Genomic DNA, 23,645 nt, shown 5'->3' with positions numbered 1-23,645 from the left:
ATCTAGTGTGCAGAACTGGCTGGAAAGAAAGCCCCTAAGCCCTCAAGTCCATTTTGCTAAAAGTCCCTGCTAGGCAGGTCTCCCCAATCCAAGTAACTTGTAACTCTATCCCTCTACTCAACTCCATCCCCCGCACCTCCCAAATTCATGGAAATTTGGTTAAAGTCATGAATTTCTCACATGGAGAACTTCATTTGCTAATTTCAGGGAAATTCAGTTCCATTAATATTTACTGATCATCCACAAGGTGCTGGGCAGTCCCAGGAATCCTGGAAACCCACAGTCTACAGCCTCATCCCAGAAAAATAACTGTCTTGGAGCATCCTCATTTCTTCGGGGTCCGCTTCTGGGTTCTGATCCCTGCAAAAAACATCAACACTTCTTCGTACTCAGGTCCCCACTGAGCTCCACAGAGGCCTCCCTGAAGCGCTGAAGGATTAAGGGGCGGGGAATGAGAGGGCTGGGAAGGTAAGGAGGGAAGGAGGGGGAAGGAGTTAGGTGCCTTTCCCCCTTCTAATCGTGTTCCAATAAGGAGTCGATCGTGTTCTCAGGAGTGGATTCTGGCCGCCCAGGGACTCTTCCAGGAACCGCCTGGCATCCTGGGCCGTGGACTTTGGCTGGTCTGGCGTCCCAGACTGCCTCCTCCCCTTCTCTCCTCCCTCCAGGCTCGGTGCCTCACTCAGGGGCGTGTCCTGCCCTACCTCCCTTTCACAGTGGTCCACTCAGCCGGTTACAGCGGCAGCAGAGCGGCGGCGGCAGCCAGCGCGAGAGCAGCGGCAGCCCGAGTTTCCACGACAGGAGCGGTGGCTGCGGCAGCCGCTCAGGGCCCGGCACCTGTGCGGAGCAGGAGTAGCAGGACGAGTGTGGGTGGGGTTGGTGCCAACCACTCAGAGCCCAAGGAGGACAGGACATCTCCCAGCTGGGATTCCACTCCTGGGAACAACCTCCGGCTGACAGGGGAGGTGGTACCGAGCTGGGAACGCTGGTGCGGGAAACATGTGCAGGAACAGCTAGAGGCCTCCGGGCAGGTCAACGTTTGCTCCAAGTGTAGAGAGGCAAGCGGTGCCTGGATCATGACAGCCTCCCGCCTGGACTTCGGGGAAGTGGAAACTTTCCTGGATAGGCACCCAGAGTTGTTCGAAGATTACTTGATGCGGAAGGGGAAGCAGGAGATGGTGGAGAAGTGGCTGCAGAGACACAGTCAGGGTCAGGGGGCTTCAGGCCCAAGGCCTGCTCCGGCTGGCACCGGCAACTTGGCTCATGCGGGTGGCAGAACCAGCAATGCGGTTGGTGGTAGCACTGGACCAAATGGCTCTGCCAACAGCCAGCCCACTCCTGGTGGTGGGGACTGTGGTGGGGTTCCCCTGAGTCCAGGTTGGGCCAGTGGCACCCGGGGCAATGGGAGCCTGCAGCGGAGAGCTTCTCAGAAAGAGCTAAGGAAGAGTTTTGCCCGCTCCAAGGCCATCCATGTGAACAGGACCTACGATGAACAGGTGACCTCTCGGGCCCAGGAGCCCCTGAGCAGTGTACGGCGGAGGGCACTTCTCCGGAAGGCCAGCTCCCTGCCTCCCACCACAGCCCACATTCTCAGTGCCCTGCTGGAATCAAGGGTGAATCTGCCTCAGTACCCCCCGACGGCCATCGACTACAAGTGCCATCTCAAAAAGCATAATGAGCGTCAGTTCTTCTTGGAACTGGTCAAGGATATTTCCAATGACCTTGACCTCACCAGCCTAAGCTACAAGATCCTCATCTTTGTTTGTCTCATGGTGGACGCTGACCGCTGTTCTCTCTTCCTAGTGGAAGGGGCAGCTGCTGGCAAGAAGAGCTTGGTCTCCAAATTCTTTGATGTGCATGCAGGAACCCCACTGCTGCCCTGCAGCAGCACAGAGAACTCAAATGAGGTGCAGGTCCCCTGGGGCAAAGGCATCATTGGCTATGTCGGGGAGCATGGAGAAACAGTCAACATTCCTGATGCCTACCAGGTAGGACTTTGCCTTGTCCTCTCCTCCCTGAACCCCACTGGTTTGGCAGCCAAGCCTTGCATTATTACCCTTGGGCATCCAGTAACACATTCATTTAGATTCTTTAGGATACAATCTTGCTCTTTGAATTCCTTTTTGAGTTTAGGCTCCTTAGAATGTTACCACATTATCTTTGATGTAATGGTCTTTTTCTAACACAAGGTGGCTTATGGGAAATTCATGTATCACCCAATATTACCACATGTTTCTCTGTCAAGATACTCTGTCTTTAAGAATGTCAACATATGTTTTTAGAATGTATTTGTGAACTGCTAGGAGAAAGAAAAAAAAAAAAAAGGAATCTACCCCAGAATTCCAGTATTAGTCTGAAAAAAAGGGGGGTATTTTGGTATCTCTGATATTTTTTTTTGGGGGGGGTTATGATGCTTTTTCTTTCATTAATTCAAGATTGGAAAGGAAATAAAGTTCCTAACTACTTTCTTATTCCCTCTCATAGCTTATATTTGTAATACTTCCACATTAAGAAAGAAAAAGAGGAGAGGAGGAAAGTTAGGAGAAGAATGGGCCTCTGACCCATTTGGCTCTTCCTAGCATTGTTTCTGTTGTTGAATTTAGAGAGATTGGACAAATAGAGGGACTAGTTATCTTTAGGTGTGAATATAGTATTATCTGCAGTCAGCTTTTGACAGGACTGAGAAAGCAGGGTTTTAGTTTGTAAAATAAACAACAACAACAAAAAAATTGATATATTTTTTAGCATCTCCCAAGGCTATCAGCAGAGTAAACACACTTGTTTTAAATGGAAAAGAGAAGTCAACATGCTATCATCTGGTTTTTCTAACCCTTTCATTTTCACAGTGATTTGTACTTGATACTTGATGCTGAATCTGAAAGCCAGTCAGTTCTAATTTCTTCAGTATCTATTCACTGAATGTGATGAAGCTAGATGTCACTTTCTATGAGATGTCTTCAGGGTTCATAGAAATTGAAAGTTCTTATCTTTTGTTATGAAAATTTTATAATCATTTGATGACTATTTCTTCTATTTGTTTCATAAAAGATGTTTCTCCCGTGGTTTGGTTGCTATTGATCACAATTGTTAGAAGTGGTGGGAAGAACACTAATTGTAAAATTTTCCTCTACTTCATCTGAAAGTTTATAATTTTACATAGAAAAATTGACTGAGTTGTTCTAAGCCTCATATTGTTGTCAGATGGCTATCAATGTATCCTCTAATATTAAGGGATGCCTATTAAAATACCACTTTTGTTAAGTTTTTGTTGCTGCTTAGATGAATTATTCATTATATCCTTCTTGAAGACTTTGATAGGTTTAGATCCAACAACTAACTAATGATTTTCAACAAGTGTCTATTTCCCCACAACCATAGAAAGCTATGAGAGGAAATAAAAGCATTTAGGGCTGGGTTGTGGCTCAGTAATAAGCGCTCACTTAGCATGCATGAGGCACTGGGTTTGGTCCTCAGCACCACATAAAAATAAGTTATTGTGTCCACCTACAACTAAATATATATATATATATATATATATATATATATATATATATATATATATATATGTTGATATGTCAAAGATTCTATAAAACAGGTTAAAGAATCACAACTTCTTTCCTTTGCTATTGTTTCCACATTCTTTTTGTGCTTAAGCTACAAAAATCCCTTCCTCAATGGAAAATATTTGATAAAGCTTGGGACTGCAGTGTTTTTATTTTTATTGTCTTTACTTATTCATTTTCTGTTGATTTTCTCTTCTTTCTGTAGTTTTTATTTTTTAACATTCTCTTTCAGCTCCTAACTTTAAGACTTTTCATATGCAGCCCTTTATTCCAGAGTGTGATTCTTGGTCTCCTCAACAGTTAATTTGTCTTCCTGCTGCTTGGAATTATGGTTGTGGGTGTTGTAACAGGCATAGAAAATCAGGTTTCAGCAGTTGTTGCTTCCTGTGGGTTCTGCTACTACTCTGCAGACAGAGTGAAAGCTAAGTTGCCTTTTAATATTTGGAAGCTGACATTGGGAAAGGCGAGTAATGATGGCTATAAATAAGACTGGGATCTTGAGAGGATTAGCAAAAGGCAGGTAGGGGAAAGGTGCTATATGGACTTGGAGCTTGAGATCTTCTTTAACCTGCTTTCCTTTCTTTCTGGTTAGAAAGTTTGTTTTCTTTCTTCATTGGCTTCTATTATGCATTTGTGTATTTTAATTGGAATACATTTATGTATTTATAATTTTACTTGTGCTATTCTTCTTTGATAAAAAATACATTTTTCTTTATCTTCATATACACCATCCTCATTGGTGTAAACTAAGGAGAATTTATATATCAGTATCAACTTCTCCATCTGCAAAATGGACATAATAACTCCTACTTAGCAAAGTTTATTGTTATAAAAATAAAATGAGATACTGCATTAAAGCCTCTAAAAGGGTCCCTGGCATATTTTAATTACTCAAAAAAAATGTTTAACAGTTTATAGTGGTGATGATGATATTCAGTTTGCTAGATTCTTTTTCTTTATCTCATTATCAGTTGTTTTCCTCTCATCCAAGACTGAGCTCTGAATTCAGCACAGCACATTTTGACCAGCCTACTCTTGCCCTGAGCCATGTTCCAACCTTAAATTAAGTGCTTTACAAGGAATATAGAAAAAGTGATTCTTCCACAATCTACTTAGAAGTCTCCTAAATGTGATTGTAACATCTGATCATATTCTAGCCTATTGAAAGTTCTGTACTATTCTTCTTAGTAAGTCATGCAATTTGAACTTTGTCCTTCTCCAGTTCAAGCATTTCTCCCCTCCTTTTTATTTTTTTAATTTGGTACCAAGCTGAATTGCAAGGCCTTGCTAAATTCCTGAGGCTGGCTTTGAACTAGTAATCCTCCTGTTTCAGCCTCTCAAGCCCCAGTGATTACAGGCATGCACTCAGCTCCCTCCTCCTTTTTATTTCCTGCTGTTATACATTTTTCTTAATGAAAACTGACAACTTTCCAAATGCATGTATTTTTTACTATGATGTATTTTAGTTCTTATCATGTATAAATATCTTGAAGTTTCTAGGTAAAAATATAACCATCCTTCCTGATTCTTTATGAACTAATATTTTTTAAAAATTTTTCTTGCTCAAATTCATTAGCATTCTTTCTTTTTCTTCATAAGAAGAAATTTTTATCATGCAGAGTTTCAAAATTTCACCTCCTGACAATTAGATTCATTATCTTAATCATTGGATGTTCATAATATGAGCAAGAGAAAGCCATTGAAGACAATTATGAAATTGTGATAGTAAGTGTGGCATTCTAAAGTCAAGAGTAGAATGTTTAAAAAAATACTGAATAGTAAATAAAACTGTGGCAGCAAAAACCTCTCTTTGTTTATTTCATTATATTGTGTTAATTAGTCCTAAAAAAACAGTTGAAAGTAGGAGAAAAACAGAGAATTGCAAGTGGAAAAATAAATTCATCTTAGGTACCTAGTATGATCACAGTGAAAGCAATTTACCATTTTTCTCTGAAAGTTATAAGTTATTAAATAGCCCACTTTAATATAGTAATGAATAAATTGCCCTCAAGAGGTTCAAATTCAAAATAAGAGCACTCAAGTAACAGGTGTTCTCTTTGAGATTATTCTAAACATCCAGAATATAGCATGTTTAGAGACGAATTTGTGTTAGTGTTGATAATGATGATACAGGTGTTGAATGGGCTTGGGTCTGAAAAGCAGGAGAATGTTTTGTTAGGTGAACTGAGAAAAAGAAAGAGGATGACGCAGAAGAGTTCCAGGTGTGCTAGGCTTTCAGAAGACCTAATTTGTTTACATAACAGATTCATTTGTTCATCAGATCCAACAAACAGGCACTAAAAAACCATTATACCCAAGGCCTTGAATAGGGAGCCTCGGGGTATACAAAGGTGAGAGAACATACTTCCTGTCCCCTGCGTACTTACAGTTGAGGACCATGTACTCTACACAAACAGCCAACATTGAGCTGTACTTAAATGGCAAAAATAAATGGTACTCCTCTTGGAGAAGAGTGGGGTCACTATGTGACTGAGCTGATGATGGTAGACTTCATGGAGGTGGTTCTATTTGAGCTGTAAAAAGGGTTAGGTTTCCTAGCTTGGAGATAGTTTTTGAGTTGAGGGAATATGAAGCAAGTACTGCAAAATGGCTTTAGCAGACACAGTTATGAGTAGGCACAAAATATGTATAGGGGACATTGAGTGTTTTAATTTGCCCAAATTTTGCATATACTATATGTAGCATGAATATGCAAAAGTAAGATAAAGGCAAAAGAAGAAAGGACCTTGAGCACCTGGCTAATAGGTGGTTAGGAGCCTTTAAACACATATTAACAGGATCATACTGGTGTTTTGAGTAACTTGGTGTTGGTGGCTGAGTGGATTGAACAGAGAAAGACTCGAAGTGGTAAAAATAATTAAGTGTCTACTATGATGATCTGATGGAGCCATAATAAACAACTGAACTAAAATAGCAACAGTGGGAATGGGTAGCAGGGGACAGATGGGAGATGTCCTGCAGATGTGGATTTGGGCTAGGAGGGAGGGAAGTCAATGATGACTCAGAGAGTCTAAGCCTGGGAAATATGGAGAAGGGTTATGCCTTTATCAAAAGACAGGAAGAGAAACTGGTTTAAAGGGAAGAAATTCTAAGCAGGATCAGTTATGTAATTTGTAGAACTTAGAGCAAAATGATAAAGCAGGGCTCCAGCTTGGGATGGAGAAGTCAATCTCCCCTTCCCAATATTTTGCTCTCCAAACCACAGCAATTTCCATACAGGGAATTCTAAGGGGTTGCAATTTCCAGGTTGGGAAATTCTCAGTATCTGGATTGGAGATGGATGAGAATTGCTGCTAAATGTGCCCCAATACTGCCAGCTCTGGTAGAGACAATCACACCCTTGCTCTGAGATGACATGGGAATTGTACCTGACTCTCCCCATGCCCCCACCCAAACCTCATCCAAGAACAAAAGGCAATGACAGACATGGGACTTGGATCTCTCCCCTGACTTATGTGACTTGGTTGCTGCTCCTGGTCTCAGGCAAGTGGTGAGGTGGGTAGACTGGATGGAACCTAAGACACCAGGGAACAGGGAGCAAGTAACCAACAATAAGTGGCAGTGGGAGAGGAGACTACATGTCCCAAAGCTCCAAGCTCCAGATTCATAGTCTTTGCCCCATTGGAACTGTGATTGCAAATCACAAGTTCAAAGATTAAAATTATTAAAAATGTCACATGGGGGCTGAGTTGTTGCTTGTCTAGCACATATGAGGCACTGGGTATGATCCTCAGCACCACACAAAAAAATAAATAAAATAAAATAAAGATGTATTAATAATAAAAAGAATGTCACACAGGGCAGCATTAATCCTCAAGCAGTCTCCACCCCTACTCCCCAGATGCATTGGTCACATGTTCATGAAGCTGGTCCTGATTCTGAGTCTTATTGAGTGTAAGGTGGAGAAGTTCAATTTTATTTCAGCCCAGTGTCTACTACGGTCTTTTACGTAGCCTCCGTTCCATCCTAATTCAATTATATGCCATTTTCAATGCCTGGATAGTGTTTCTCTATTTCTGTGCTTTGCATCTTCCTTGCAGGACTACTTTTTCTCTATTTTTGCTCATCCAAATCGCCTTTGTTTCTCATGATATAAGAAGGGACAGTTAATTGCTTGTCCTTGAGAGGAGATGGAAAACAAAACAAAATATTATACAATAAATTATATTTGATAATACATTATACAATGCAGATATATTTATTATGTGTATTAACTAATACTATAATAATAAATAATAGTTCATCGAATTTAATTTTTCACCTCATTTCAGAATAATCTCCATTGAAACAACTATATTTAAAGTGTTAGCCTTAGACAGAATTAATGTTAAGAATCTAGAAAACTCAGTGACAAAAGTTTTCCCATCACTGATTAGGCAGTGCTGACAGATGTGATCTATAGACCTGTGATTGAGTTGCTAAGATTTGCTCAAAAAGGTAGATTTTGGCCCTATTGAAACACTTGTTTTATAAAGGAGTTTCATGAAATCTTATTTCAACTTTGCACACAGTGTTTTAAAAATTCCCTTAAGCCCACAGTCAAATTCAGTAGCCCAGAGTCAAAATTGATTTTGTGCTTGCAGCAGGAAACATTTGCTATTTCAGCCCCTCTTCCCGACAGACGTATGATCATGATAAACACAATGACAAATTGCATTTGCTGCATTGGACATGAGGATAGATTACCAAGAAATACAGTTCCTACAGAAGCATGGAGAGGTAATCTAAGGTTAACTTCTTTTTCCCCAACCCATAATAAACTAAATGTTTACTAATCTGACCAATTTGTTTTGGTTCTTGAGGTTTGGATCACCTGTTTATTTACAAGGCAGGCTTAAATTGGAAGCTAGGGTCTCATGTTTAATATAGTGTTGAGGAGTCACATAAAGTTGCCCTCTGAAATAGCTGGGAGTTTTATAGAAAAGTCAACAGATCCTTAAGGCATACAATTGCTCCCTAAGTCACTTATTTTAAGGGTAATATTTTGCAATGTAACCACATTCTTTTGGACTGTGGAATCTGAATCATAAAAAGGCAGTCTAACCATAAGAGTGTGGTTGGGTTTCTAATATTTTAGGAGAAACTTTGGTTTGTGAACATTTATAGGCACTGAGGCTAAATTTATTTATTTAGCTTTGGATTAAAATAGTAAAGAAGGTTTCCTGACATTAAAACATTTGTACTTTGTATAATTCCCATGCTTTCTTATTAATTGGTTGGTCTCAACTGAATAGTGGTTCTACATATTAATGATACACGATGTTTCCTGTTGTAAAACTCAGCTTTAGGTTGTTACACATTTAGGACAAGAAATCCTCCTTTCATCTGCATGAAAATATAGGGATCCTATGAGATGCCTCTTTACAGTGTCCTATCTAAAACAAAACAATATGCTCATGTAAGGTAATGGTGCACCCCACTGTGGTTTAACCATGAGCCAGGCTTTAGCTCTTTAGCTAGCATTTTTCTCTTTTAATCCTTACAACAACCCATTTTATAGAAGGAGAGACTGAGACTAGGAGGCATAAGGTAATTTGCTCAAAAGTGACTCAGCTGGTAGGTGAAGGAGCTGGTGTTCAAGCTGGAATCTGTGGACTGCAGGCCTTCATGCTGCCACTCCCCGGCGGCCTCTCCTGACCACCAACTATTGCATACACACTCGTGCCTGTCCCTTTGCTTTATCCTTTCTGCTGGTCTAATTCCTTCCACTCTTGAAACCCTACCTCTGTGAAACTCACACTAGTCACTATCCCAGTCCACCCAAATTGGACATGATCTCTCTCTCCTTTGAACTTCTGTAATGAATTCACTATTTTCTCAGTATTATAACTGGGTACTTGCATTTCAAGATGTCTCAGATGTGAACTCTTTAATATCTAAATCATGACTTCCTCACTTCACATGTACTGCAGTAGATCCTATAGTGCTTAATACAACATTTTCTATTCAATGGAGAAATTACCACTTTCATCAGTAGGTTCAGATGCTTCCAAATAGAAAGCTCAGCCTACTTAGATGATGTATACAGATCAGTCTGAAAATTCATCCCCTGAACACATATTTTAATCTTTGATCCTAAGTTTGAAATTTTTTTTAAAACCTAGGGCTTATGAAGTCCAGTAATTGGTGCACTAATAAAATCTCCACATTAATTGTTTTACTTCTCCCTTGCATTTTGGGAGGCTGGGGTTTTTGATTTTTTTCTTTTATTTCATTCCATGTGAAGACCATTATAGAGAAAGCAGACTAACCCTAACTAAGCACTAACAACTAGTAACAGCCTGCTGCCAACTTCTAGAGAGGGCATAGGGCAGAGTATGACTACTCTGGATAGATGAATTTTCTAGTTTTTGTATTACCTCATTCAAATGGTACAACTTCTTGAATGTAAAGCACCCTTTCTAGCATAAGACCTTGCAAATGTTAGGATTTTTTATTTACATATTCTTTTAGATGTGGGAAATTATATTGGTCAACTTTGTAAGTATTTATTTTTCAGGAATATTCAAGTTGATTGTTTATTGATTACAATTGATTACCAATCTTATGCTGCACATGTTCTCAAAAGGTCTCACTAAAATTGAAACTTACAAGACGGTTGTATTTATAACCTACTTTCCCCAGGTTGTAGTTATTAGACATCCGTGGCCCATTTTCAAGTAAAAACCATCTGTTATGGTTTGGATGTGAGGTGTCCCTCAAAAGCTCACATTGAGACAATGCAAGAAGGTTTGGCAGAGAAATGATTGGGTTATAACCTTAGCCTTATCAGTGAATTAAACCCTGATGAAATTAACTGCATGGTAGCTGGAGGCAGGTGGCATGTGGCTGGAGGAAGTCGTTCATTGGGGTCATGGCTATGGGGTATATATTTTGTATCTGTAGAGTCTTATCTGTCTCTCTCTTCTTCCTGATCATCATATGAGCTGTTTCCCTCTGCCATGCTCTTCCACCATGATGTCCTGTCTCACCTTGAGCCCCAAGGAATGGAGCCAGCCACTTATGGACTGAGATCTCTGAAACTATAAACCCCTAAATAAGCCTTTTCTCCTCTACAGTTGTTCTGGCCAGGTCTTTCAGTCACGGCAGTGAGAAAGCTGACTAAAACACCATCCTTTTCCCTTCTGTTACTATAGTTGGCGCCAATAAATTGAGTTGATTGCTAAATTTCCTCCTCTTCCCACATCCCAAATTGCCACTCCTAGCTCTAAAGAGGAGGATACAACTGCCAGACCCAGAGAGAAAGAACAACAGCTGTGGGAAAGAGGCCCTCAAGCCAGAGATGTGCCCTGGGGGAGAGGAGCTCAGCCACTGGCAAACTGACCTGGTAAAGAGAAGGCTAACAGTGTCCTCCTTGTGCCTTCACCTCCTGGCAATTCACTTACTGGCTGAACCCACTTGGAGACCAAGGGGATAAAGGGAGCCTGGTGGAGCCATTTCCAAGAGTCAGCTTCCTGGTACAGAACAGGACAGTGAAAGGTGCAGGTGCCTCAGCACTGGAAAATAGGGACTATCCAGCACAGTTGTGCATATGAATTTATTCACTAGGGATGTGTGTGGAGAGACCAACTCAGGTAGGAATAGCTTTATTTGACTTGAACACTGAATTTCTTTAGTATGTAGAAAATGGTGATCTAAACCTGTTGAAACAACTTCAGAAATGCTATAATGATGTTTCACTCTCTAATTCTTTCCCAATAATCCTTTTTTAAATATATTTTTTTTAGTTGTTGATGGACCTTTATTTTATTTATTTATATGTGGTGCTAAAAATCGAGCCCAGTGCCTCACACATGCTAGGCAAGTGCTGTACCACTGAGCTAACAACCCCAGTCCCTATTTATTTTTGATATTCTATATCCATTTATGAAGAAGCTCCATAGATGGTAAACTGGGCCAAACACACCTAAAGAGAAGAGATGACTGGTAGTTTATGGGAAATTTCCCATTGCACAATCTGATTAAGCTCATTTATTTGACAATTGAAGTCCTGGGTTACTAATAGTGTTGCTGTAAAAGACTTCACAATGTAATAGAACGTGTTTTAGATTTGGAATCAGGATTCTTGGATTTTATTCTCAGTTCTGCCTTAGTTTTCTTCAGCTATAACAGAGATAATATGTCAGGATGTGTCTACTTTATGGTGTTTTGTAAGGATCTAATCATTAAATCTATTCATTACATTCTCATGAGATAAAAGAAAAACATTTTCAAAAGAATAAAGTAAAAAAAAATGTAAGGCTTTATTAATGTTTCAAAGTATATAGTCCATAGTTCACAGGGGCTGGCTCTGGAAAGGACCCTGCTCATGAAAGAAAACTTGATCTGAAATGTGGTAGTACTGATGATGTATGTATAGAACTGTATAGAATATATGTTTATTTTCTTATTTTCTGTTTTTTTTTTTTTTTTTTGGATACTCTGGCATTTGGGGCTTAAATCCTGAAGAGACTGCCCCTCCCAGAGCTAGCTAATTCCCAGACAGCAAAGGACACCCCTCCAGGGTGCCTTTGATAAACAAACCAACCAATTGAGAGCCTACACCCCCTAACCAATCCCTTTATCAAACAGTCACATGCCATACCAATATTCCCCCTGCCCTAAATTATTTCAGGGCCAGGTATCAGAAAAAGGAGGACCAGCTCTATGGCCTAGAGCTCACTGAAATTATTCAGACTAGCGAATCCTAAGTTACTCAGTATACTTTCCCTGCCTTGTCCATTCCTTCCCTCAAGAATTCTAGTGCAGGCTTTGGGCCAGGCTCTGCCCTGGGCTTTTTTTGCTAACTGACTTACCCCGTCCTTCCCCAGGTGGCCATTTGTGCATGATATGCCTCTTGTTTCTGGGGTGCATTAATGGAAATTTCTTCCTTCATGAAAATCATTTCTATATCTGGATAAAACAAATCCTGGGTATATTTTAATACAGCACCAAACACACATGATGCCTTATACACAGGTAATGATTATTTTAAAATATTAAGTAATCAGATGCTTTAAATGAAACATTAGACCGTGAGGATTTTATTGGTCATAATACACAGTTTGCAGGGCTGGGGATGTGGCTCAAGCGGTAGCGCATTTGCCTGGCGTGTGTGCGGCCTGGGTTCGATCCTCAGCATCACATACCAACAAAGATGTTGTGTCCGCCGAGAACTAAAAAATAAATATTTAAAATTCTCTCTCTCTCTCTCTCTCTCTCTCTCTCTTTTTTAAAAAAATAATACGTAGTTTGCATTTGACAAGCAAAAGTAAGTTGAATTCTTTTTTTTTTTTTAGAGAGAGAGAGAGAGAGAGAATTTTTTAATATTTATTTTTTAGTTTTCGGTGGAAACAACATCTTTATTTTATTTTTATATGGTGCTGAGGATCCAACCCAGCGCCCCGTGCATGGCAGGTGAGCGTGCTACCGCTTGAGCCACATTCCCAGCCCAGTTGAATTCTTTTTTATAATTGATCAATATGTTTATTTTTCTAGAATTATATGTAATTCCAAAAGTATATGTTGGGTTTCTATGCTATAAATCCTCATATAAAATGCTCAGAATGGTCATTTGCAGTATTATTGTTGAAATCTTACAAGTTTTTAAAATAGTAGTATTTGGATCAAGCACTTATAAACTAAATAAATTCTGGCAGCTAACATTAAAGGATAGATGAAATCTGAGTCTCGGTTCTTATATAACATCCAATAATTTGTTAGGCTAGGTGGAATCCATGACACAGTTTTACTTTAAATGTGTTGACCATTCATTAAATCAAAGACTTTACGCTTTTTGTTTGTTACTTTTAAGACTAGGAACTGTTATTCTTGCATTTTTACTGTCTGTACTATTCTATTGCATTACCAGAATGTTTTCACCTTTACTTTTTCAATTAAAAAAAATAGATGATATTCCTTTTTCATTTAAATGCCTGTGCACAGTTTAATGAGCTAACGGTTTTTATGGGTATTTGGCAACTTAATGTGCATGATTACATATTTAAAGTTTAATAACAGCTGTAATGGAATTAAGAACTACAGGCTTGGGACATTGTAGAAAAGATTATCCCAGAGTTGCTAAGGAAACCTTTCTAGATTTATTATTCTTTTCTGCATAAGTTTCTCTGGAAAAGTGAAGCTATAAACCCTCCTCTTTAGTGGCCAGTTCACAAAGTACTGATGTTTCCATGTTGGCCTCCTCCTGTTTCTAGAGGACTGCTAAGTGGGAGGGTGTGTATGCTGTGCAGGTACTAGGACTGGCTGCTTCTCTCTCTCTCTCTCTCTCTCTCTCTCTCTCTCTTTTTTTTTTTTGTCTCTAGGTATGTGAGACTAGGATCAGATTCTTCTCTCACTTCCTTTCCTCTGAGCACTGCTTAAGTCCAGTACAGCCACATCTCCTTTTGATCCTAACACTGAGATAATCCTGCAGAAAAGCAAGGAAGAGAGCAGCCCTTGGCAGTGACTGTACCAGGCTGAGTTAACCCTGCAGGGAGGGGGCACAGATCTCTGGAGAGGAGGCTGACAGCACAGCTGGGAGCTGAGGCATCTCTCACCTCTCCTTTGCAATCCCCTTTTTAAATGGAGAAATAAGAGGAACAGCTTCTTATTTGATCCCTCCTTTTTACGTATGCCTACTGTGGATAGACAGCAAGGAACTGGCAGTCAGGTAGTGCCTACTCATTTAAAATACAAAAGGCAAGAAAACATTTTACACCTTGAAATTGCCAAATTGAGGTTCTGCTATGTTAAATTAGAGAACAAAAAGGTCAAATGGGAAAAGAGAAGTCACTATCACCATAAGAATGTTTCATATTTAAGATCTTGGGTCTCTGTTGAAGGAAGATCCAATTTTATTTCTTAGAAACAGCCTCTAAAGAAACAGAATCAAGCATTCGTGTATGTAGGAATATAGCAATGTCAATAATTTATTGTAGTAACCTTGGGAGGCTGTATAATTTCATGTAGAATTATATGGAAATAATTTTTATACCTTTATTTATTTATTTTTATGTGGTGCTGAGGATCAAACCCAGTGCCTCACACAGGCTAGGCAAGTGCTCTACCACTGAGCTCCAACCCCAGCCCCATATGGAAATAATTTAATGCTAAATTATATAGGAAAATATGAAGGTATATTATGAAACAGATATGCTTTCTCACTAGTGAGGGAAACTTAAATTTACTTCCAACCTACTTCCTCTCTTTACTCTTCACTGTTGACCTGACCCTCTTCCTTGAATGCTAACTTAGTAGCTACCACAGTATCTGGTAACTAATAAATCATATTTAACCTGATAAATCATGTTAGAATAAGTGAAAGAGTCTTTATTATAGTCTTCATTTTGTCTCAAGACTACATCCACTGTTATGGCTGTTGTGGAGGTTAGAGTGTATATTAGGGTTCTGCAGAGAGACAGAACCAACAGGATAGAGAAATAGTGAAGCTAGAATTAGACAGGCAGTCAGCATAGATAGGTAAATCGAGTCAGGTCGGATCAAGGAGGCCAATTTTGAGTGAGTCTGAGAAGTTGGAGACTGTCCCCTGAAGGATCGAAATGTTAATCCTTCAAAGCCCTTCCTCCACCCTTAAGAACTTTCCCCTGCTCCAACCCAATGCTAAATTAACCTATCCCAGGAATTGCCCCTCCCTACAGGAATCTATAAGATTGTTAATTAATGTGTCCTTGGCTGCTCCATCCTGCCCTTCCCCCTTCAGCACACCTGTTTCCCACCTTTAGGCCATCCCATCCTAGGTCTAGTCAAATGCCTAGTCACAAATGCAAAGAGGAGAAAGTTAAGTGGAAGAGGGCAGGAGAACAAAGGAACCTAGGACACGTAAAAGGGCCGAACACCTTGCTGCTTGGCATACCAGGATACCAGCTATGGCCCCCTTCTCCCTCCCTGGAGAAGTCTATATTAGCCATTTAAAAATAAACCCTGCTTTATGTGCTTGCCTCAGTGTGCTTCTCTAATGTTCAGACTTCAACATGAGAGGAAGCAGGACTCCTCACTGATAACCAGCAGTATCAATAGTGTTTTAGTCTGTTTTTTCATTGCTATGACCAAAAGGCTTGACAAGAATAATTTTAGAAGAGGAGAAGCTTATTTGGGGCTCATTATTTCAGAGATCTCAGTTCACAAGTGGCCAACTCTGATTCATGGTAGAAGGGTGTGGTGGAAGAAAACAGCTCAGGACCTGACAATCAGAAAGGAGAGAGAGAGAGATTTAACTCAGCTCTTCAGGGACAAAATATATATCCCAAAGGCATGCCCCCAGCACCCCAGTCCTCCAGCCATACCCTACCTGCCTGTAGTTATCACCTAGTTAATCCATTCAAGTGGATTAGGTTTAGACTCTCAAAACCCCATCATTTCACCTCTAAACTTTCTTGCATTGTCTCCCACATGTACTTTTGGGGAACACCTCAAATCTAAATTATAATAGATAGATAGATGAAAGGAGAACTGGTTTATGCAATAATGAAGGCTGAAGTGTCCCATGACAGGCTGTGTGCAAGACGTAGACTCTGGGATGCTAATAGTGTGGCTCAGTCCAAATCCCAGGGTTTCAGAACAAGGGAGGCTGATGGTATAATATCAGTCTGAGATTAAGGTCTGAGAACCCAGAGACCACTGTAGGTCCTGGAGTCCAATGGCTAAAGAGGAAACTGGAGTTTTGATGTACAAGGACAGGAAAGGAAGAATATATCCCAGTTTCCATAGGTAGACAGACAGACAGATAGATAGATAAGCAGACAGAGACACGTGAACTTTTTTCTGTTTTCATTCACTCTGGGTCCTAGGCCAATTGAATGGCATCCACATTGAGGGCAGATCCCCCCCACCCAATCCACTCAAATATGCAAGCTATCTTTTTCTGGAAACATTCTCACAGATACCCCCCCCCCCCATAATGCTTTACCAAATGTCTAGGTATCTCTTAATCTGGCCAAATCAATGCCCCAAATTATCAAGAGGTTCTCAGCATTGGCACTATTGATATTCTGGACAAATAATTTTATAACTTTAGTGAGTGAATGGATTACCTGTGCATTGCTGACTGTTTAATAGCATCTTTGGTCTCTACCTGTTAAATGCTTGCTCACTCTTTACAATTAAAAAGTCTATAAACATTTTCAATTGTCCCCTGGGGGCAAACTGCTCCTCCATGACTTTGATGTAAGACAATTTGTCAACAATCATATATTACCTTAAGAATATATATAGCTTCTAACATAACATCCATGTCATCCCAAGGAGGTTTTCATGGGTATGTGTACAAAGATTTGTCTCTATGAATATTCATTGTAGTGTTATTTATAATAGCATAAAATTATCAACCTAAACATGCAACTAAAGGGTTGGTAAACAGATTATTATTCATCTTAAAATGGGATATTTAATCAAAGGAAATTTTTTACAAAATGCTATTAAGCAAGCATATTTGAAGACAGTGGAATCTCAGTTGTCTTAGCAATAATGACAAAAGCTCGAGGGAAGTGGTGAAGGGCAGGAGTTTTGGAATCAGACACACTGCATTTGGTTCTCAGCTCTACTGTCTAAGAGCTGCCTCATATTTTACCTCTTCAGTTATTTGTTCTGCAATCCCAAAATGTGGATAACGATTCCTATCTTAAAACATTGTTGTTAGGACAAAGTGAAAAAAGCTTAGCATGCTGTTTGCCGCTTTGTGGGGACTCAGTAAAAAGTGTTGAGAGTAGTCCATGGTGAAAGGCTGGAATGTGGTTTGCCAAGACTTCACGAGAGGCAATCTCAGAGCAGTGGGCTTTAATTTTTCTTTTATGTTTTCTTTTATATATTTTCCCCAAATTTCAAAATATGTTTTAGTCAATAGTTAAGGAAACTATCATGGCTTTTATAGACACTCATCCAAAGCTCTTAAGGAGATTGTCTTCCCCTCCTCTGAGCTTAGTGCAGGCTTCCTGATAAATGGGGAGCTCTCCTCTAGGATAGCTTCTTTTCCTGAGCCTCTGCACCTTCAAGAGTGTGCTTCTAGGACTTTCCCCAACATTAAGTCCAATCAGCAAATGACTAGGTGGGAGAGACAGAAATGAGCAAAAGAAATGCGAGGTTTTTATGGGCCAAGTTGGAAATGACACATATTCCTGCTCAGATTTTGTTTTGCCTTTCTAGATCTGAAGCACAGGCATGTGTTCATATCTAACTGCAGTGTGGTTTCACCATGCCCTAGTCCCATGCAGTCACTGCGTTCTGCTCAAAGGCTAAGGGCTTCAGTAGTGAAATGGCCTCTCCAGCAGGTCCTCATGGTTTTTACCTACAGTAAGATTTGAGAGAGAAACCAGTGAGGATTTAGGAGAGGGATTGGAAAGGTACAGGGAAAAGATTCTTACCTTTTTCCCACATTGTTGAGAATGCAATGGAGACTGGGACTTGAAAGCAGGAAACTTGGTAAGGAGATTGTTACCTTTAAGCTTAAATGTCTGAGGTTACAGGGTCAAGGGTTGGGATCAGACCTGGACACATAATTTGTGGCATCCAGGAAAAATGGGACAAGGAAGTCAAGCTCTTCTCCCAGATATTACCCTCAGGTCAGTCCCCCAACACATGATAGATGGACAGTCCCAAAAGTATTTCAGTCTCTGTGCCAAAATGAGCATGTTACCTGGAACAGGATGGGAAAGAGCCCCTATAGAATCTAATACTGAACATGCCAGAGTGCTGCCAGCCAGGGGTAGGGACAACCAGGCCTTGACCCTTGTCTAAAACACAGAAGGGCTCCTGATCCTTCCCATACAGACCCAGACTCCAGCTGGGGTTGGAAGGCAACAGTAGAATGCAGGCCTCTCTGTCAACCTGACCCTATTGCAGTCCTGAGTAGAATGAGAAGGAGTCGATAGTAGAGAATAGGATAGACAGCAGAATACATCAGACACTAGAATGGCAATATGTAATCAATGGAAGTGTAACTGATGTGATACAGCAATCTGTATACGGGGTAAAAATGGGAGTTCATAACCCACTTGAATCAAACTGTGAAATATGATATATTAAGAACTATGTAATGTTTTGAACGACCAACAATAAAAAAAAAAAAAAGAATGAGAAGGAGTCATTGGGTTGGTGTGGGGTGCCAGAGGCTGAGAACCTATTAGGAGGCTGAGCTATATATGAACCCTTGAAGCATTCCCCATCAAACTTAATGTTCAAAGCATAAAATCAAAAATAAAATTATTATGCATTTCAAGACAATGACTATAAAGCATTAAACTTCAAGGTGGGGGGCCCTATTTAGCATGGGGTTCTAACTGCATTGGATATAGGTTCAAAAAGGTAGCCTGGGATGGAGCCTACACTATGACTTTAATTGTAAGAATGAATAATAAGAATAGAAGCTCATTTTTTTTCTACTTACTCCCACAGTACTTTACCCATACAACTCCTATTTATTCTACTTTTGGTCATTTAATTTTGTCTCACCTGTCTTTCCATTGAACAGTGAGCTCCTAAGGGTATATAGCTTTCTTGGCTTTAGGTACTCTGTGTGTGGCATCATGCCTAGCACATGGTAATTTAGTATTCAGTAAATTTGTTGTATTAGCTGGGTACAGTGACACACATTTATAATCCTAATGTCTCAGGGGACCATCCTTAGCAATTTAGTGAGACCCTCAGCAACTTAATGAGATCCTGTCTCAAAATAAAAAGTAAAAAGAACTGAGGATATAGCTTAATGGAAAAGCACTCCTAGGTTCAATCTCTAGTACCAAATAAACTAAAAAATAAATACATGTGATATGAAGATATGTGGGAAAGGAATGTAATTGAGAATTTGGTTCCAGGGCAAGTAGCTTAAGTACCAGTGCTGTACTAAGTTCCAAGATGAGGGTAGGACTAGGGACTTAGCTAGTAATCCTGAGCTAGGCCTCTTACAGGCCAAGGGTTTTTTCATTTTCTCTTAAATAGGGGTGTGTGGATATGGAATCATGTATGGATCATTTTCTAGGCTGTGAATGTTAGAGAGACGCAGGCACAGGGAACCAAGCAATTCATCTTTTACCAGAAGACAACAGGAATTCTCAGGGAGAATGAGAGCAGGAGAGGGAGGCATCAGCTAGACTCTCATATAACTGGGCTGGGGATTTGGGAAAACAGTAATGTAGGTAACAGCAGCTTTGGAACAAAGGAGGCAGATTCTGTTTTTTCATGTTTGTTTAAATAACACTGGTGCTATCTTTTAGGCAAGGCAGAATGATTTGCTAGGGAGTGTTAAAGTTCAGGCTGGGAGCTCTCCTATGTGGGGTGGAAACTTAAGGCGAGTTCATGCACACACAGAGTCCACAATCTAGCCTTTGATGATAACAGATGCTCTGCTGCTGCCACCACCCCCACTTTCCAAAGGTATTTATGTTTCTTTAGGCTGTGCTTGTTTCTGGGAAGCATCCTCCAAGATTATCAGATTTTCTTTTGGTCTTATTTTATTTAGAATATCTATATTACCTGTGAGAAGTATGCAGTTCTTCTAAAATCACCAGTCACCAGTTTTGTTAAACAGCTAAATAGTGTATCCAAAGACACCCGTCACAATAGGTGATGTTCCAAACCTAGGGCCTCCGTAATAGCAGAGCCTCCACAAGACATTTGCCTGGCATGATCCAGAGTTCTCCCCTTTTCCTTTGTCTTCCTGCAGTGCCTCTCTTCCCTCTGTTTCTTTGTCTGGTGCTTTCCCTTTCTCCTTTGCTGACATCTCACACCTGTTCTATTTGGGTAATAACTTCCCCTCCCTCCTCCACTCCCCCTGGCTCCTCTCCCTTTCCTGTTCTTCCTCCCCTCCTATCCTTCATCTTTCCTCTCTTTCCCCTCATTCCCTTTTCTCTTTTCCTCATCCTCTTCTTGCCCCGACTGACTTTAATATAAAACCAATATTTCATGAAAGTAAGATTTCATTTCTGGTTTTTAATTTTAAAATTAAAATTTGAAATCTCATAGGCCTCCCTCAGAAAACAACTAGGTTTCGTTTTCACTGCCATGTGGCCTATGATTGTATTCTTTTCCATTTTAAAATCAGATACATGAAATATTTGTTTTTCTTCTTTAAATACACAGAGTTTAATTACATTTTAAACTGTTACCCATGTGGCTCTTGATTGTAATTTATTTCCTGTGGGTCAATGCCTTGTAATATAAAAAGGACCTTGCCCCTCAAGAACATTCTAAGTAGAACAAGTGACAGGGAAATTGGTATTTAAACACTTGTATACAACATCCGGGCTTTTATTAAAATGAGAACAATGATAAATATTCTTTCTTTAGTGTATCTCTTAGCCTGGTGCCCACCAGGAACTCTTAGCAACAGCAACATAGAAGCTACCATGCCAGCATTTCTCAGGCTCATTGATTGTTTGAGGTCTTGTCTCTGGTAACCTAAAGTTCCTGATGGTGAATGTCCCCTGCAGGGGCTTTTATTTATTTTTTCCTTTTTGTACACAAAAAGAAATATTTTCCATCTTCTTGAATCCACCAGGAAGCATGTGGGATTTAATCACATCTATTATTATATTTTTCTTCATCAATGTTTTAAAGTTCAAAAACTTGCTTATTCATTTTTAAAATTTAGCCAAGAACTTGCTGCTGCCCTTCTGTGACAATCCATCAAAAGGAAAGTCAGCCAAACTTTAGAAGCTGGGTTGCTGTTTCTTAAAGCTGACATTTTCTCTTGACTGAAAAGTACTTGCAACCTTAACATCTATATCTTTTTTCATTATTTCTACCAGAATGCAATCCCTGGGCTGTGTGTGGAAGTGTATTTACTTTTTGTCACCCCAGCTTTATGGGAGGTATTTGTTTTCTTCCTTGATAAAGGAATCTGTTCATTATGAAGGCACTTTTAATTCTCAAATTTTCTATAAATGTGCAAAATTTAAAAATAGGTCAGTTTTTTAACATTCAAAATAGGTAAACTTGAATAAAATAAAAATAAAGTAAAATAGTAATATAATTATTACTGTTACAAAAGAAATACTATTTCTATCCTCTTTGTAGAAATTCCATCTATAAATTCTTTAGCCAGTGCTAAAGAATTTGAACTAAAAGTAATGCTTCCTATATTTGAATATTGCTTTGTGTCTTGCACTTGTGTAGAATTATCTCATCTGATCTTTCTAATCATATGGAAAGAAAGGTGAAGTCGGTGTTATTCTTCCCTTGTTATAGATTAGGAAGCAAGTGTGGAGAAGTTTAGGCCTTTTCCTGAGGCCATAAGGCCATAGCGTCAGTTAAGATTCTGTGTTTCTTCCCAACTCTTGGGCTTTGGGAGGAGCTAATGTATAACTTCTCTTTTCCCTTCCTGATACAACTGAATTGAGAACTAAGAAGAGTAATGTGCCTTAGTCTATTTTTTTGTTGCTATCACAAAATACTTGAAACTAGGTAGTTTATAAATAATACAGATTTATTTAGCTCAAAGTTTCATGGACTAGGAAGTCCAAGAGCATGGTGGGGGTATCTGGTGAGGGCCTTCTTGCCCCATCATAGTATAGTGGAGGGTATCATATGATGAGATAGAGCAAGTATGCTAAATCAGTTCTGTCTTCCTCTTCTTATTTATAAAGCCACTAATGCCGTCATAAGGGTCCCACCCTCATGACTTAAACTAATCCTAATTATCTCCCATAGGTCCCACCTCCAAGTACCATTAACGTATGATTTTGGGATTAAGTTTACAAATAAGAATTTTTGAGAAACAGGTTCAAACCATAGTAGAATATGTATGTGACACCAGAATACCACTTTTGAAGCACTTATACCACTTATGAAGCAGCTATTGGAGTGGGGGCTCATATTTACAGACATTTATAATATTTGATTCCAGAATTAGATAAGTCTACCTTCCCAGATATAGACAAAGCTGGAGCCCACAGTTCTCCCCACGTAAGTAGCCCATACCTTTGAAAAGTTACAATATTGTAGAACAGAGCAGAAAGCCTGCTTCTTGTGGACAGCCTGACTTCTGAAGAGAAAGGGAAGAAGGGGCTGGGCTTGTGCAGTTTTCCTAAGCCCCCTAATCAAGCAACTCACCTATTTCCCAGGGGAGAAGCAAGGTGTGGGTCCGAAGGCCTGAGATGGCGGAAAATCTCTCCTCATGGAATTCAGAGAAGGGAGATAAGTTGTTTCTCTTCCCACATATGTCATGCCTTCTGTCAAACAGATTGTTATCTCTGAAACGTGGAAAGAACTTTTACCACCCACTCCACAACAGTCTCCTTTCCCATCTTTTCTTCCTCATCCTCAGTTGCCCAGGCCAGAAACCAGAGCATTACCTTTGGTTCTTTCCTTTTATTCATCGACCACATAAGACTTATCAGAAAGCTCTTTTGATTTGCTCTTTCAACAGATTTGCTCTTTCAAATCTTCCATTTTTTTCTGTACCTCCACTGTCCCAGCTATGTCCAAGTCACTTTCATCTTTCACCTCACTATTGTGACTACCTGTTAAAAGTAGAAGAAGGCTGGTTTGCAGGAGGAACACACATGTGGGCTGTCCTGTACTTAATACCTAAGGAAATGTGGGCAGGTTACTTGCTCTCTGTGGACCCCAGAATCTTCATATATAACACGGGAGGGCTAGAAAAAAATGAATTAAAAGACTCTTCCAGCACTAAAATTCCACAAACAGAGAAGCCTGACAAAGTAATTCTGCCCAAGAGTTTAAAATTAGTAGCTTTGTAGATAGTTAATACTTGGTGTTGACGAGTCTGAAGTCTGAGCTGCTTGTAGTATTATCAACAGCTGCTCTCGAATGCTACTTGAGAGGTTCAGGGGTGCCTTTTTTTTTTCTCTCTTTTTGTGTCAGGGATTGAATACAGGGGTGTTTAGCAACTAAGCCATGCCCCTAGCACTATTTATTTATTTATTTATTTATTTATTTATTTATGTTTATTTTAAAGGAAGTTAGTCTTTTTAAAAAAATTTTATTTATTTTTTATGTGGTGCTGAGGATTGAACCCAGTGCCTCACATGTGCTAGGCAAGCTGTCTACCACTGAGCCACACCCAGCCCCCGTTTTATTTTTTTATTTTGAGACAGAGTCTCAATAAATTCCTTG

The 23,645-nt window shown here is 39.8% G+C and overlaps 1 protein-coding gene across 1 annotated transcript in view; it reads left to right on the top strand.

The window, feature by feature from the left end:
- Positions 1-1,073: 1,073 nt before the first annotated feature.
- PDE11A (phosphodiesterase 11A) overlaps positions 1,074-23,645 on the top strand; it is a gene marked incomplete at both ends in the record, with an annotated part of 382,619 nt that continues 360,047 nt past the window's right edge. Inside the window, one exon of the mRNA XM_081261295.1 lies at positions 1,074-1,985. Coding sequence (XP_081117421.1) covers positions 1,074-1,985 — 912 coding nt within the window. The remainder of the gene's footprint in view (positions 1,986-23,645) is intronic.

The sequence above is a fragment of the Spermophilus citellus genome (assembly GCF_964194105.1).
Source record: "Spermophilus citellus genome assembly, chromosome: 11".
Classification (NCBI taxonomy): Eukaryota; Metazoa; Chordata; class Mammalia; order Rodentia; family Sciuridae; genus Spermophilus; species Spermophilus citellus.
Note: the sequence above shows the minus strand (reverse complement) of the source record. Positions and strands in the feature narration are given on the sequence as shown.